The 11,084-nt window shown below is 52.3% G+C and overlaps 2 protein-coding genes across 3 annotated transcripts in view; one reads left to right on the top strand and one right to left on the bottom strand.

The window, feature by feature from the left end:
- Positions 1-533: 533 nt before the first annotated feature.
- LOC124958437 (multifunctional methyltransferase subunit TRM112-like protein) lies at positions 534-8,806 on the bottom strand. Its single transcript, XM_047516469.1, has 5 exons — positions 8,578-8,806; positions 1,238-1,299; positions 1,050-1,151; positions 834-923; positions 534-741 (listed from the first exon to the last, which is right to left on the bottom strand). Exons 1-5 carry the CDS (start codon positions 8,804-8,806, stop codon positions 634-636), a joined length of 591 nt encoding a protein of 196 aa, XP_047372425.1. The 3' UTR covers positions 534-633.
- The window catches only part of Naa40 (N-alpha-acetyltransferase 40, NatD catalytic subunit), a 20,513-nt gene continuing 17,973 nt past the window's right edge, over positions 8,545-11,084 (top strand). Inside the window, exon 1 of one of the 2 annotated variants that reach the window (XR_007104000.1) lies at positions 8,545-8,810. Coding sequence is in view for 1 of the 2 variants with exons in the window: in XM_047518333.1 (XP_047374289.1) it covers positions 8,805-8,810 (6 nt within the window). In the remaining variant the exon portion in view is untranslated. The remainder of the gene's footprint in view (positions 8,811-11,084) is intronic. The other variant, XM_047518333.1, reaches the window with a different exon arrangement.

The following is an 11,084-nucleotide window of genomic DNA, read 5'->3' as shown; positions in this document are numbered from 1 at the left end:
AAGCCAGGACATCTTGCCCCTTTTCTGCCTTTGGGAAGCAATCATCTCTCTCTGGGTCTTAGCTTCCCTGGTTTCCAGGACCAGCTAGACTAGATGACCAATTACATGGTCAGAGGAGACCCAGGGTCTCCGACATGCTGGACAAGTGTTCTACCATGAGCTACATTCCCAGCCCACAGGGTCGTTTTATTTATTTATTTAATTTTAATTTATTTTAACTTTTTTGGTATTGGGATTTAGCCTAGGGCCGCTTTACCACTACGTTACATCCCTAGCCCTTTTTATTTTCTATTTTGAGGAAGAGTCTCACTAAGTTGCTTAGGGCCTTGCTAAATTGCTGAGGCTGATCCCAAACGTGGTCCTCCTGTCTCAGCCTCCTGAGTCGCTGGAATTACAGGCTTGTGCCACTGCACCCGGCTTATTTTATTTATTTAATTATCTATCTATCTATTTATTTATTTATTTATAGTTTTGAACCTTTAATGCTAAAAAAAGATATGCTACGGAGCTCAAGAACATTGTGTGGTCTGTCAGTCATTAGGTCAAGGGCTGGGGCTACACACTGCAGAACTAGCAAAATATATATCAACAAAGATACACACGGTCACAAAAGGCAAAACTGGTGCCTGGCAGCTAAGTCTCGGTTTCCTCGTCATTCAGCAGCATGTTGGGGATCCCGCGGCTGATGGGGAACAGACGTCCAGACTCCGGGCATTGCAGGGTGCCCTCCAGCACGTCCACCTGTGGAAGGGTGGGGCAGGGCTCAGCACTGGCAGCCTTAGGGCTCGAGGCGAGGCGAGAGGCTGGGGAAGCAGCTGAGGGTCGCTTCTCACCTCCAGCAGCACGTGGTGCATCTTTCTCAGAAACGTCTCGTCGTTGTCATAGCCCTCGATCGGCTCTTTGGGGACCTCCACCAGGTGCAACTGCGGGCGAGAGGTCTAAATCGTCCCTGGGCGTGAAACCCTCCCCACGCGCGGCCGGACGCAGGGCTGCGGGCGGTGCGGGGTCGCCCCCCTCCCGAGGCAGGGACCGCGGGGACCGGTGCTCACGGTGTCCGCCGCCTCCAGAAGCGCCGCCCACTCCACCTTGGGTATCATCCGCGCCACGAAGTCGGGGTTGAACTCCACGGGGTTGATTCGGACTTCGGTGGCCTGGGGGCAGGGAGGTCTAGTGAGGCCGGGACCCGACCGGGGTTTCTCCATCCCTCCGGGGTAGGGGCGAGACCCCAGGCCGGTACCTGGAGGCGCAGGGGGAAGCCACGAGGCCCCACCCCGCACAGGTGATTGTGGGTGAGCAGCCCCAGTGGTCACTGAGCTGGCTCCTTCCAGAGGCAGTGAGACCAGGTGTCACCCTTACACGTAGCCACCCACGATCCTCCTGCTGGGTTCTGGTGCCGGGGCGGGGCCCCAGGACCCCGCAGTCGAGAACGCGCACACTGAATTGGGGCTTGTCTTTGACATAACGAATGAACCCAAACCTTCTGGGAGTCCGACTCTCAGGGACAATCTTATCTTTTGGTCCCCATTCAGGGTTTCCCGTGAGTCTGCTGTCCAGAGTCTGGCGAGGGCTCAGACGTCTGGTAGCTGGGCAGTCCTCCTCAACGTGGCCCCTCACCCAGGCAGCAAGCTGGGGCGGGGGCCGGGGAGGAGCCCCAGCCCTTGCTAGGTGGACTTCCTGGAGGAACCCAAAAACCAAAGCAGAAACGGCAAGTCCTTTATAACCTAATCTTGGGAACCACATACTTTCACTTCTGCGGTATTCTCTTGTCACAAGGGTCAGGCCCTATTCAGTGTGGGAGGGGGCTGCTCAGGGCCTGAATTACCAGGAGGTGAGTGTTACTGGGGTCATTTTAATGGTTTGATGTAAATCTGGTACTATCAGGGTTTCCAGGGACCAGGGGTCCCGGAGGAAGAATTTTATAAATTGACCTTTGGAAATACTGAGCTGTGGGAGTGTATTCGTTTCCTAGGGCTGTTGTAATGAAGTATCACAAACCAGACAGTTTAAAACAACAGCAATTTATTTTCTCCCAGCTCTGGAGGCCAGAAGTTCAAAATCAAGGCGTCAGCAAGGTTGGTTCCTTTTGGAGGCTCTGAGGGACAATCTGTTCCATGCCTTTCTGCTCGGCATGTAGCAGTATCATTCCAATCTCTGCTTCTGTCTTCATATGGCCATCTTCTCTCTCCATGCGTCTGCAATCTCCCTCTCATTTCTCTCTGTCTCTCTCTGTCTCTGTCTCTCTCTGTCTCTCTCTGTCTCTCTCTGTCTCTCTCTCTCTCTCTCTCTCTCTCTCTCTCTCTCTCTCTCTCTCGGTACTGGGGACGGAACCCAGAGGCAGTTTACCACTGAGCTACATTCCTAGTCTTTTTATTTTTATATTTTAGAAAGGATCTCACTAAATTACTGAAACTGGCCTGGAACTTGCAATCCTCCTACCTCAGCCTCCTGAGTTATAGGGATTACAGGTGTGTGCCACTGCAGCCCTCTCTCTCTCTCTCTCTCTCTCTCTCTCTCTCTCTCTGTCCCTCCCCCTCTCTCTCTTTTACAGGATCTCTCTTAGTTGCTTAGGCCCTCACTAAATTACTGAGGTTGGCCTCAAACTTGAGAAACTCCTGCCTCAGCCTCCCTAGTTGCTCAGATTACAGATTACAAGTATATACCACCACATCCTGCTCCTTTCTCTTATAAGAACACCATTATATTTAGGACCCACCCTAAATCCAGAATGATGTCATCCTAAAATGCTTAATTTACTTACATCTATATGATTGTCCATTTTCTGTTATTATAACAAAAGACCCGAGAGGCTAGATACTTTGTTATTTCACAATGTTGGAGGCTGAGGGCTGGGGGCATAGCTCAGTCATAGAGTTCTTTCTTAGAAGGAGTGTGACTGTGGGTTTGATCCCCAGCACCACAAAACAAAACAAAAAAACACCACAGTTTTGGAAACTGAGAGTTCAAGATCAGTTAGGTCCATTGGTTTGACCTCTGGAGAGGGTCTAATGGCAGATGGCATGACGATGGGAACATGTGCAAGACGGAGATATTACACGCAAGACAAAATATCAGAGAGATCCGTTCTGTTCCTTCTGGTTTTTGTTTGTTTTTGGTGATACCTAAGATTTTACCCAGGGCCTCTCATGCCATAGGCAAGAACTCTACCACTGAGCTACATCCCCAGCCCTTATTTTCTTTTACTTGATCTCTTACTTAATTTTGAAATAGGGTCTTGCTAAATTGCCAAGGCTGGCCTTGAACTTGTGATCCTCCTGCCACAGCCTTCAGTGGTGCTGGGATGACAGGCATGCACCGCCATGTCTGACCAGTCGTCTTTCTCTTTCATAACAACTACTCTTGCAGTAACTGACTGGGGTCCCAAGAGAACGATGTCCTTCGCAGGGCAGTGCCCCCAGTGGCCTAATTACCTTGTGCTAATCCCCACTTCTTAAAGGTCCCACCACTTGCCAACATCACCACACCGGGGACTGAGCTTCCAACACATAAACTCTTGGGGGATAAACCTAAATCATATCTAAACCCCAGCAATCTGTAGAGACCCAAATAAGGTCACACAGGTACTTGAGGGTCAAGCCCTGGATATACATTGGGGGGACTCTATCACCCACCGTAGGAAGCATTGCCATGGTGGGGTTACTGTTTTTAAATGTTTATTTGTTCTAATTAGTTATCCCTGACAGCAGAATGCATTCCGATTCATTGTACACGAATGGAGCACAGCTATTCATTTCTCTGGTTGTACGTCCATACCATTCGTGTGATCGATCATACAAGTACTTAGGTGATGATGTCAATCTCATTCCACGAACTCTCCCACCGTGGTGGGGTTTCTTGATGCCATGACCTAATGTTCGTCAGCTTTGGCTCAGGTGTCACCTCCTCTAGGGAGCCTGCTACCTCTTCTTTATAACCTATGATTCCACCTGTGCCTGCTGCCATCCCTCCCTATTATCCTGCCAACTGATAGTTACTGAGTGCCTGCTCTCTGCCAGGTGCCATTTGGGTCCCAGGGGTACAACAGGTAAGGTTTCCAAACTTCGAGTATGGAAACATGGGATGTCCACTTAAACGTGAACTTCAGATAACAGTGAGTTGCAGTTTGTCCCACGTACTGAAGCTGCGATCCTGACAGCAGTGGAGGACAAAAGCACGGCCCTGACTTCAGGGAGCTGACAGTTTAGCAGGGGAGATAGCCAGGAGCAAGGGACGGCGCCTGCCATTTACGCTGGGACCTGCAGGGTGAGGACAGGGTAGGAGAGGGTTTCTGGCAGAGTGAACAGTTAAAACCCATGGCATGCAGGGGGCGCTGGTCAGGTGAGAAGGAGTTGAATTTGCAGCCCCCCATGGGCTTTAACTGACCCAGTCAGATGTGTATTTTGGGAAAATGGAGGGTAGGGGTGTGTGGTGTCACAGAAGCCAAGGAAAGAGGAGCAAATAACAGGGTCAGATGTTGCAGGCAGGGCCAGAAAGAGTTAGGAAAGGGCAATTGGAGTTAGGAAAACCACTGGGGTGTCCGTGGGGCAAAGGTGGGATGGAGGGACAGAAGCCAGACTGCAGGGCAGGTGCGCTGAGCGGGGTGAGAAAGGTGGAGGAAGAGCCCTTCTTCCAAAAGCTTGTGAGGAGGGAGCAGAGCTGGGAGCCAGCAGGAGCCAGTGAGGAGCAGAGTGATCACGGAAAGAAGGGACCCAGAGGGGCCAGTGGGGATGAGTCCCAGGATGGAGCCTGGGCCAGGGTGGTGGGAGGCAGGACTCAGCTACTTCCTGAGAAGTCAGGGGACTCTCATCTGCCAGCCGCTGACACAGTGCTGTGACTGCGGTCCTCCAAGGTGTCCCCCATCCCCCAGAGGCAGGCTGCCTCTCCTGCTGGCTCCTGGGCCCAGAAGAAGACGCAGAGTCCCCCATAGTTCCCCCAACTTGACTGAGCCAGAGAATGAATGAGCAGCTGAGGGTGCAGAGCGAGAGGCTGAGGAGCGGTGTGCTGGAGGCCGGGCCATGTGGTCCTCCAGGAAGCCGAGGGAGGAGTCGCCACCGGCCGGAGAGAGGAGGGGCAGCATCCCTGTCGAGAGGTCAGAGAGCAGGAGAGGGAAGAAGGGGCTGCTCAGCTCCACTGAGGGGCTGGGACCATGGTTCAGAAAGCCTCCTCACTAGGGTCACTTTTGGGGCCCCAGGCCTGGCCAGGTGCCCAACATCATCATCCACCTCATTTAATTCTCCCAACTGCCGTGGGAGAAGATGCCAATGAGGATGGTGATTGCTTCTGATGGTCTCCTCCTAAGTGAGGAAACAGCGTCTCAGAGATGTTAAGTACCTTGCCTGATGTCACAGAGCCAAGATGCTCTGTCCATCACCCTCCAAAACCAAGAAGGCCCTGAGCAAAGGGGCGAGCCCTAGGGAGGAGGATGTTGCTTTGGGGGCAGGAATAGGATATGGGCTTCTCAGGCTTGGGGTCAGGGAGGCTAGATGATGTCATCTCCCCCAGGGACGACTGGGCTCACCTTCGAGGCCTTGTCTGTTGGGGATGTAGTTTAGTGACAGAGTGCCTGGATTCCATCCCTGGCATAAATAAATAAATAAATAAATAAAACTTAGCCGCCTGGGGGAGGGTGAACCAAGAGTGGGGAGTAGCGGAAGGGACAGGGCACAACGGGCGCATTGTGGTCATCTGCACCGAGCAGCTGACCATAAAGTTCAGTGTGGGGAAGGAGACAAGAAAGGGGGAGAGCTGCACTCATCTCAGTCCCGCTCCTGACCCAGATTCCTTCAAGCCCCTCTGCTCCCCGAATACCTTCCTTTTGTTGGAATCTCATGCTTCCCCTCCTCCTCCTTCAAGGACACGCTCAGATATCCCTTTTCCCAGGTTGGCCACCTTTCTTCTGCCCTTACCACCCTCTCCTGGTCCCCAGAGTGCTAGCAACTGTGATAGATTTTTTGTTTGTTTTTAGCAGTACTGGGGATTCAACCCAGGACTCACACATACTGGGCAGGTGCTGTACCACTGAACACCACCCCCAGAGATTAAGAGATTATCTGACCTCCAAGTAGGTGTAAGGTCCAACGGTTGAATCGTTCCTTCAAGTCCACCTACATTGCCTCTGTGGGCTTTAAATACCTTCCACATGCTAAGGGGCTCAGTGAGCTAAGACGCGTTATCTACATCCTGGACCCCTCCCCTGAGCTGTGGACTGACTACTCCACGTCTCCAGGAGAATATCTAAAAGGCATCTGCAACCTGAATGGTCCAAACCAACTTCCCATCCGCCCCCGCCCCCATGCCGAAACCTGCTCCTTATAAAATCATCTACATCTCAATGGAAGCCTTTTTTCCAACAGCTCAAGCTAAAAAACATGAAGGTACCTTGAGTCTTCTCTTTCCTTCATACCCCATATCCAATCTGCCAGCAAGTCCTAGCTCTACCTTCGGTGTGCCTGAAGCCTTCTGCTGCTTCTGCTGCTCCTCAGCTGTGGGGACTCACCTCTGGCCTCAACTATAGTGGCTTCTTCTGTACTGCCCTTCCTTTGGCCTCACTCCTACACTGTTTTCACAACCCAGCAACCTTGTGGTCCTCTGAGCATGTAAGCCAGCCTTACAGCTCCTCCAGTCAAACGTCCCAATTGTGTCCCTGCTCACTGTAAGTCCTCAAGTCTTTCAAAACCTACAAGCCCAGAATGATGCCCTCCTTACCTAATTCCACCTTCTACTATCCTGCTGGCTCGGTCTACACCAACCTCACTGTACTCCTTCCATATTGGGGACTGAACCCAGGGGCACTCTAACCTTTTTTATTTTTTATTTGAGATAGGGTCTTCCTAAGTTGCCCCGGCTGGCCTTGAACTTGGGCTCCTCCTGCCTCAGCCTCCTGAGTCATTGGGAATGACAGACATGTGTCACCATGCCTACTCTCCTTTGCTTTATTTTCCTTCAAAGAATGTCTATCATTTAATGCACTGTTTAATTGTATGCGTCCTTTTTCTTTTTCTTCTTTTTTCCCTTTTGGTACTGGGGGTTGAACTCAGAGGCGCTTAGCCACTGAGCCACATGCTCAGCCCTTTTCATTTTTTTTATTTTGAGACAGGTCTTGCTAAATTGCATAGGGCCTCACTAAATTGCTGAGGCTGGCTTCAAATTTGGAATCCTCCTGCTTCAGCCTCCTGAACTGCTGCTGTGTTTGCTCCTGGCCCGGATCTCCCTCTGTCTAGGATGCAAGTACAGGGTTTTTTGGTTTGGTATTGTTATTATTTTTTCCTTTCTCTCACTATGCTGCCCAAGCTGGCCTGAAACCCTGGGCTCAAACAATCCAGTCTCAATTTCCTGGGACTACAGGCGCATGCCACCGCACCTGGGTTTGGTATAATTTTCTTTGCTGAGTGGAATGGTGCCTAGCATACAGTAGGCACTCAATAAATGTTGCTGGAGCCACCACTGCACTGAGCACTGAAGATGGAAGAATCATAAAATCCGATAAAGTGCGGGCGACGGGGGTGGGGTGGGGTGGGGGGTGGTGATTATCTGTAATCCCTGCAGCTCAAGTCATTGAGGCAGGAGGATTTTAAGTTCAAAGCCAGTCTCAGCAGTAAGTGAGACCCAAAGCAACTTAGCGAGGAACAGTTTCGAAACAAAAAACTAAGAGGACTGGAGGTGTGACTCAAGGGGTTCAATCCCAGTACCAAAAGAAAAAAAATCCGATGAAGTCCATGGAGCCTTGAGTAGCGGTTCTCTAATTTTCGTGAATGCACCTCTACCTGGGGAGCACTTAAGTAAGACTCTGGCAGCTCCCGGAGATTCTGGGGTAGTCCCAGGGGTTTGCACACAGCACACTCCCCAGGTGATTCCCATGCAGGTCATGCGCGGGCCACACTCTCGGCTGTGGGGAGAGATTGAAATGAATACCACCCAGGACACCTGAGGTCTCATTTTAACAGCAGCGTTAAAAAAAACTCCAACAGCTGCTGCGCTCGTTTTAATTGTCAATAGATCTATTATTTTATTTACTTAAATGTGCCGCTGAGTTTCGAACCCAGGGCCTCACGCATGCCAGGCAAGCACTCTACCACTGAGCCACAACCCCAGCCCCCCACGTCCTTTTTAAACAGCGGAGTTTCGGGCTGCGATGGCTTCTCGCTTCTGCGTGGTGTGCCCCTCGGGCTCAGCACAGCACAGGTGCTGGTAAATGTTTAGTGCGAGAGCTAATGAATGGAGGGTGAATGAATGGTTAGAAGATGGATGAATGAATAACAGGACTCGGGTTAGAAAAGGAATTCCTAGAGTCAAGATCTAGAAGGTGGGAAAGCTTCCAAAGACTTCCGCTGTGCCTGGGAGGGCTCAGGAGAAGCCGGCATTTCAAGAGGTCGGGACGCGATTGGCCTGTGAAAGCGGCTGCTCCGCGAGGGGCGGCGCTGCCACCCACCTCGCAGCCCAGCTGCGCCGCGCTTCTGTGCAGGGCGCTCCGCCAGGCCCCGCGCGGCCGTTGCCACAGTTACCGACGCAGCCTGGCGAGGGGGCGGGGCCCGGCGGAAACGTCATTCCCAGCGCGACGCTCCCCTGCGCCTCCCGCCTTACTGGTCGGAGACCCTCGCGGGCCTGGCGGGCGCTCCACCTGCGCGCCTTCTCTCCCCTCGCCATCTCCCGTTCTGCGCCGGCGCGGTGCCCGCCCGGACGCGCGGGGGAGCTCTCGGGGCGCATGCGCACTGCGAGGCCCGCCGCTCTGGTGTCGCCGCCGCCGCAGCCGTTGCCGCCTCCCTGCCTGCAGGTGTGTGAAGCAGGAGCCGAGGGTCACCGCCGCCGCCATGGGGGTGAGTGAGACAGGGAGAGGGCACGGGAGGTCCAGGGACGCACCTCGCAACCCTCGCCCCCTTCGCCCCCATTGTTTCTTGAATCCCCTCACGTGACCCGGACCCCCTCCGGCCTCACGTGACCCCCAGCCCCCCACATGACCCGTCTCCCCCATTCTGAGGGTCCCCACGTTCGGCCTAGCCCAGGAATCCCCGGGAGCCCCCTTTCCGGGCCCCTCCCCCTCGGTGGCCCCTGCCCCTCGTGTCATGCCCGCCCCTTCCTGCCTCGCAGACCCGTTGCCGGCCTCCCCAGCTTCGGGTCCCGGCGGTTTATCCTCCTGCTCCCCGGATCCCTCGCCACCTGGCTGTCACCGGCCAAGCGGCTTCCCACATCGGAAGCTAACCCTGCTTGGAGGAAACTGAGGCCTGGAGGAAAGAAGGCGCCCTGGCCAAGGTCACGCGGGCAGCGACGGGGGCGCCAGACCCCCGCTCACGTTCCCGAGGCCCCTGGAGTCCCCGAAAGCGCCGCCGTGCGGCCCCTGAACTTCGCCTTCCCCTCCCACCTGCGCGGCCCCGGGTCGCAGTGAAGTGGTTCGTCCTAGGGCCGGGTGGTTAGTAGTCTTAGCGCTGCAGGTGGCTTTGCGTGGGGGAAGCTGGGCGTGCGAGCTAGGAAGATGGGGGGCCGCTGACCCCTTGTTCTGTGCGGGTAGCAGGGAGGTGCTAATATTTCAGTGCCCTTTTTTGGCATATACCGATTTAGGGTTGGGTAGAAGCAATCAATGTTTCTGAGCTCACCTGAATCCCAGTTTGAGAAGTACCAGTCACTCTCTTAAAAGGATAACTGGTTTTCTCTGTATTAGCATTTACGTTGAATTTCCACCACCTTAAGGGAACCCTGACTTGGAACCAGAGATACCTCAGTACCAGCCCCATCTTCACTGGCTAGCAGCATGATATTGTGCCAGTGACATGGCCTTTTTGGTGTTGATTTTCCTCGCCTGTGTAATGCGGGTAATGATACCTCCCCCTTAGGGTCCTAGTGAAGGTTAAACGAGATAGTGGAAGTAAATAACCAAGTTGGTGCCTCAAAATAGTGCTTGTTATTTTTGCCTGTATTCTTAGCCTTCACTTGAGTGGGCTAAAATAAGTTGGTGCTATTTTTAACCCACTGGCTTTGTCCCTACTGTTATTAACCTAGATTTTTTTCTCTTACTCAAATATTTATTGACTGAACCGATAACTTATTAGACAAAGATAATTGTCTTGTCCATGTCAAAACTGACTTTGAAGGGCTGAGGGTGTTGTTCAGTGGTTGAGAACTTGCCCAGCATCCCCAAAGCCCTGGGTTCATTCCCAGTACTGCAGAACAAAACAGAAAATCTTCTAGGGGTTGAGAGTGTAGCTCAGTGGTAGAACATGTACTTAGCATGTGTAAACCCTGCATTCAGTCCCTAGCACTAAATGCTCCCCCCAAAGATTTGTCATATTTTGATAAGAAATTTGGAGTACTATATATGCTTTATTTCTAGAAAATCAAATTCTGGAGACTTTAACCTAGATTTTGGTGAAAGGTCCCAGACCCCAGCTGATGGAACTAAAGGAAGCCTGTCTCTAATATTGCTTAGTAATTGTCTACCCAGTATCAGTCACTAAAGATTGAGCCCCAAACAAGAAGCATAAGGTGCCATTCCGGTTCAACACTTCCTCATTGGTTGAGTTGAAATATCAGGTCTTAGAGATACTGCGAACCTCGCTTCCTTTAGGCCCCAGTCTTATTACTCATATTTTACAGCAGTGTTTCTCAGAATAGTCCTTGCAAAGTCTCTTCTGGCTTAAAACTCAGCAAGAAGCTAGTTGCGGTGGCCCATGCCTGTAATCCCAGCGTCTTGGGTGACTAAGTCGGGAGGATTGCGTGTGCCAAGCCAGCCTCAGCAATCTAGCAAGACCCTGTCTCCAACTAAAAAAGAAAAAGGACTGGGGCTGTAACCCCGTGGTAGAGCACCCCTAGCAGCATTCCCCAGTAACAAAAAATAATGATGACCACCACCACCAGCTAACAGCAACAGAGAGATTTGAATTATCCTCCTTGAATCAAAGCCGCAGAGCTGGAACCCTCTCATTATCCTCATTCCACATTAGTTGGGAGTTCCTGTCACCTGATGACTTCCTGTCGTCATTCCTAGTGGTAACACTTGAGTAGAGGAACCCTGTTCTTCCTGACTTCAGACTGAGAGAGAATAGTGTTGAGACAGGGCCTCGCTAAGTTACTGTCTTTGAACTTAAAATCCTCCTGCC

Source organism: Sciurus carolinensis, chromosome 11, assembly GCF_902686445.1.
Source record: "Sciurus carolinensis chromosome 11, mSciCar1.2, whole genome shotgun sequence".
Taxonomy (NCBI): domain Eukaryota; kingdom Metazoa; phylum Chordata; class Mammalia; order Rodentia; family Sciuridae; genus Sciurus; species Sciurus carolinensis.
Note: the sequence above shows the minus strand (reverse complement) of the source record. Positions and strands in the feature narration are given on the sequence as shown.

Coding starts and splice junctions, on each gene's coding strand:
- LOC124958437 (XM_047516469.1), bottom strand. CDS start 8,806: ATGGCGGCGGCGGTGACCCTCGGCTCCTGCTTCACACACCTGCAGGCA. Junction 1,152..1,237: donor GCTTCCCCCTGCGCCTCCAG/GTACCGGCCTGG, acceptor CCCTGCCCCCAG/GCCACCGAAGTCCGAATCAA. Junction 924..1,049: donor TTCTGGAGGCGGCGGACACC/GTGAGCACCGGT, acceptor TCTCGCCCGCAG/TTGCACCTGGTGGAGGTCCC.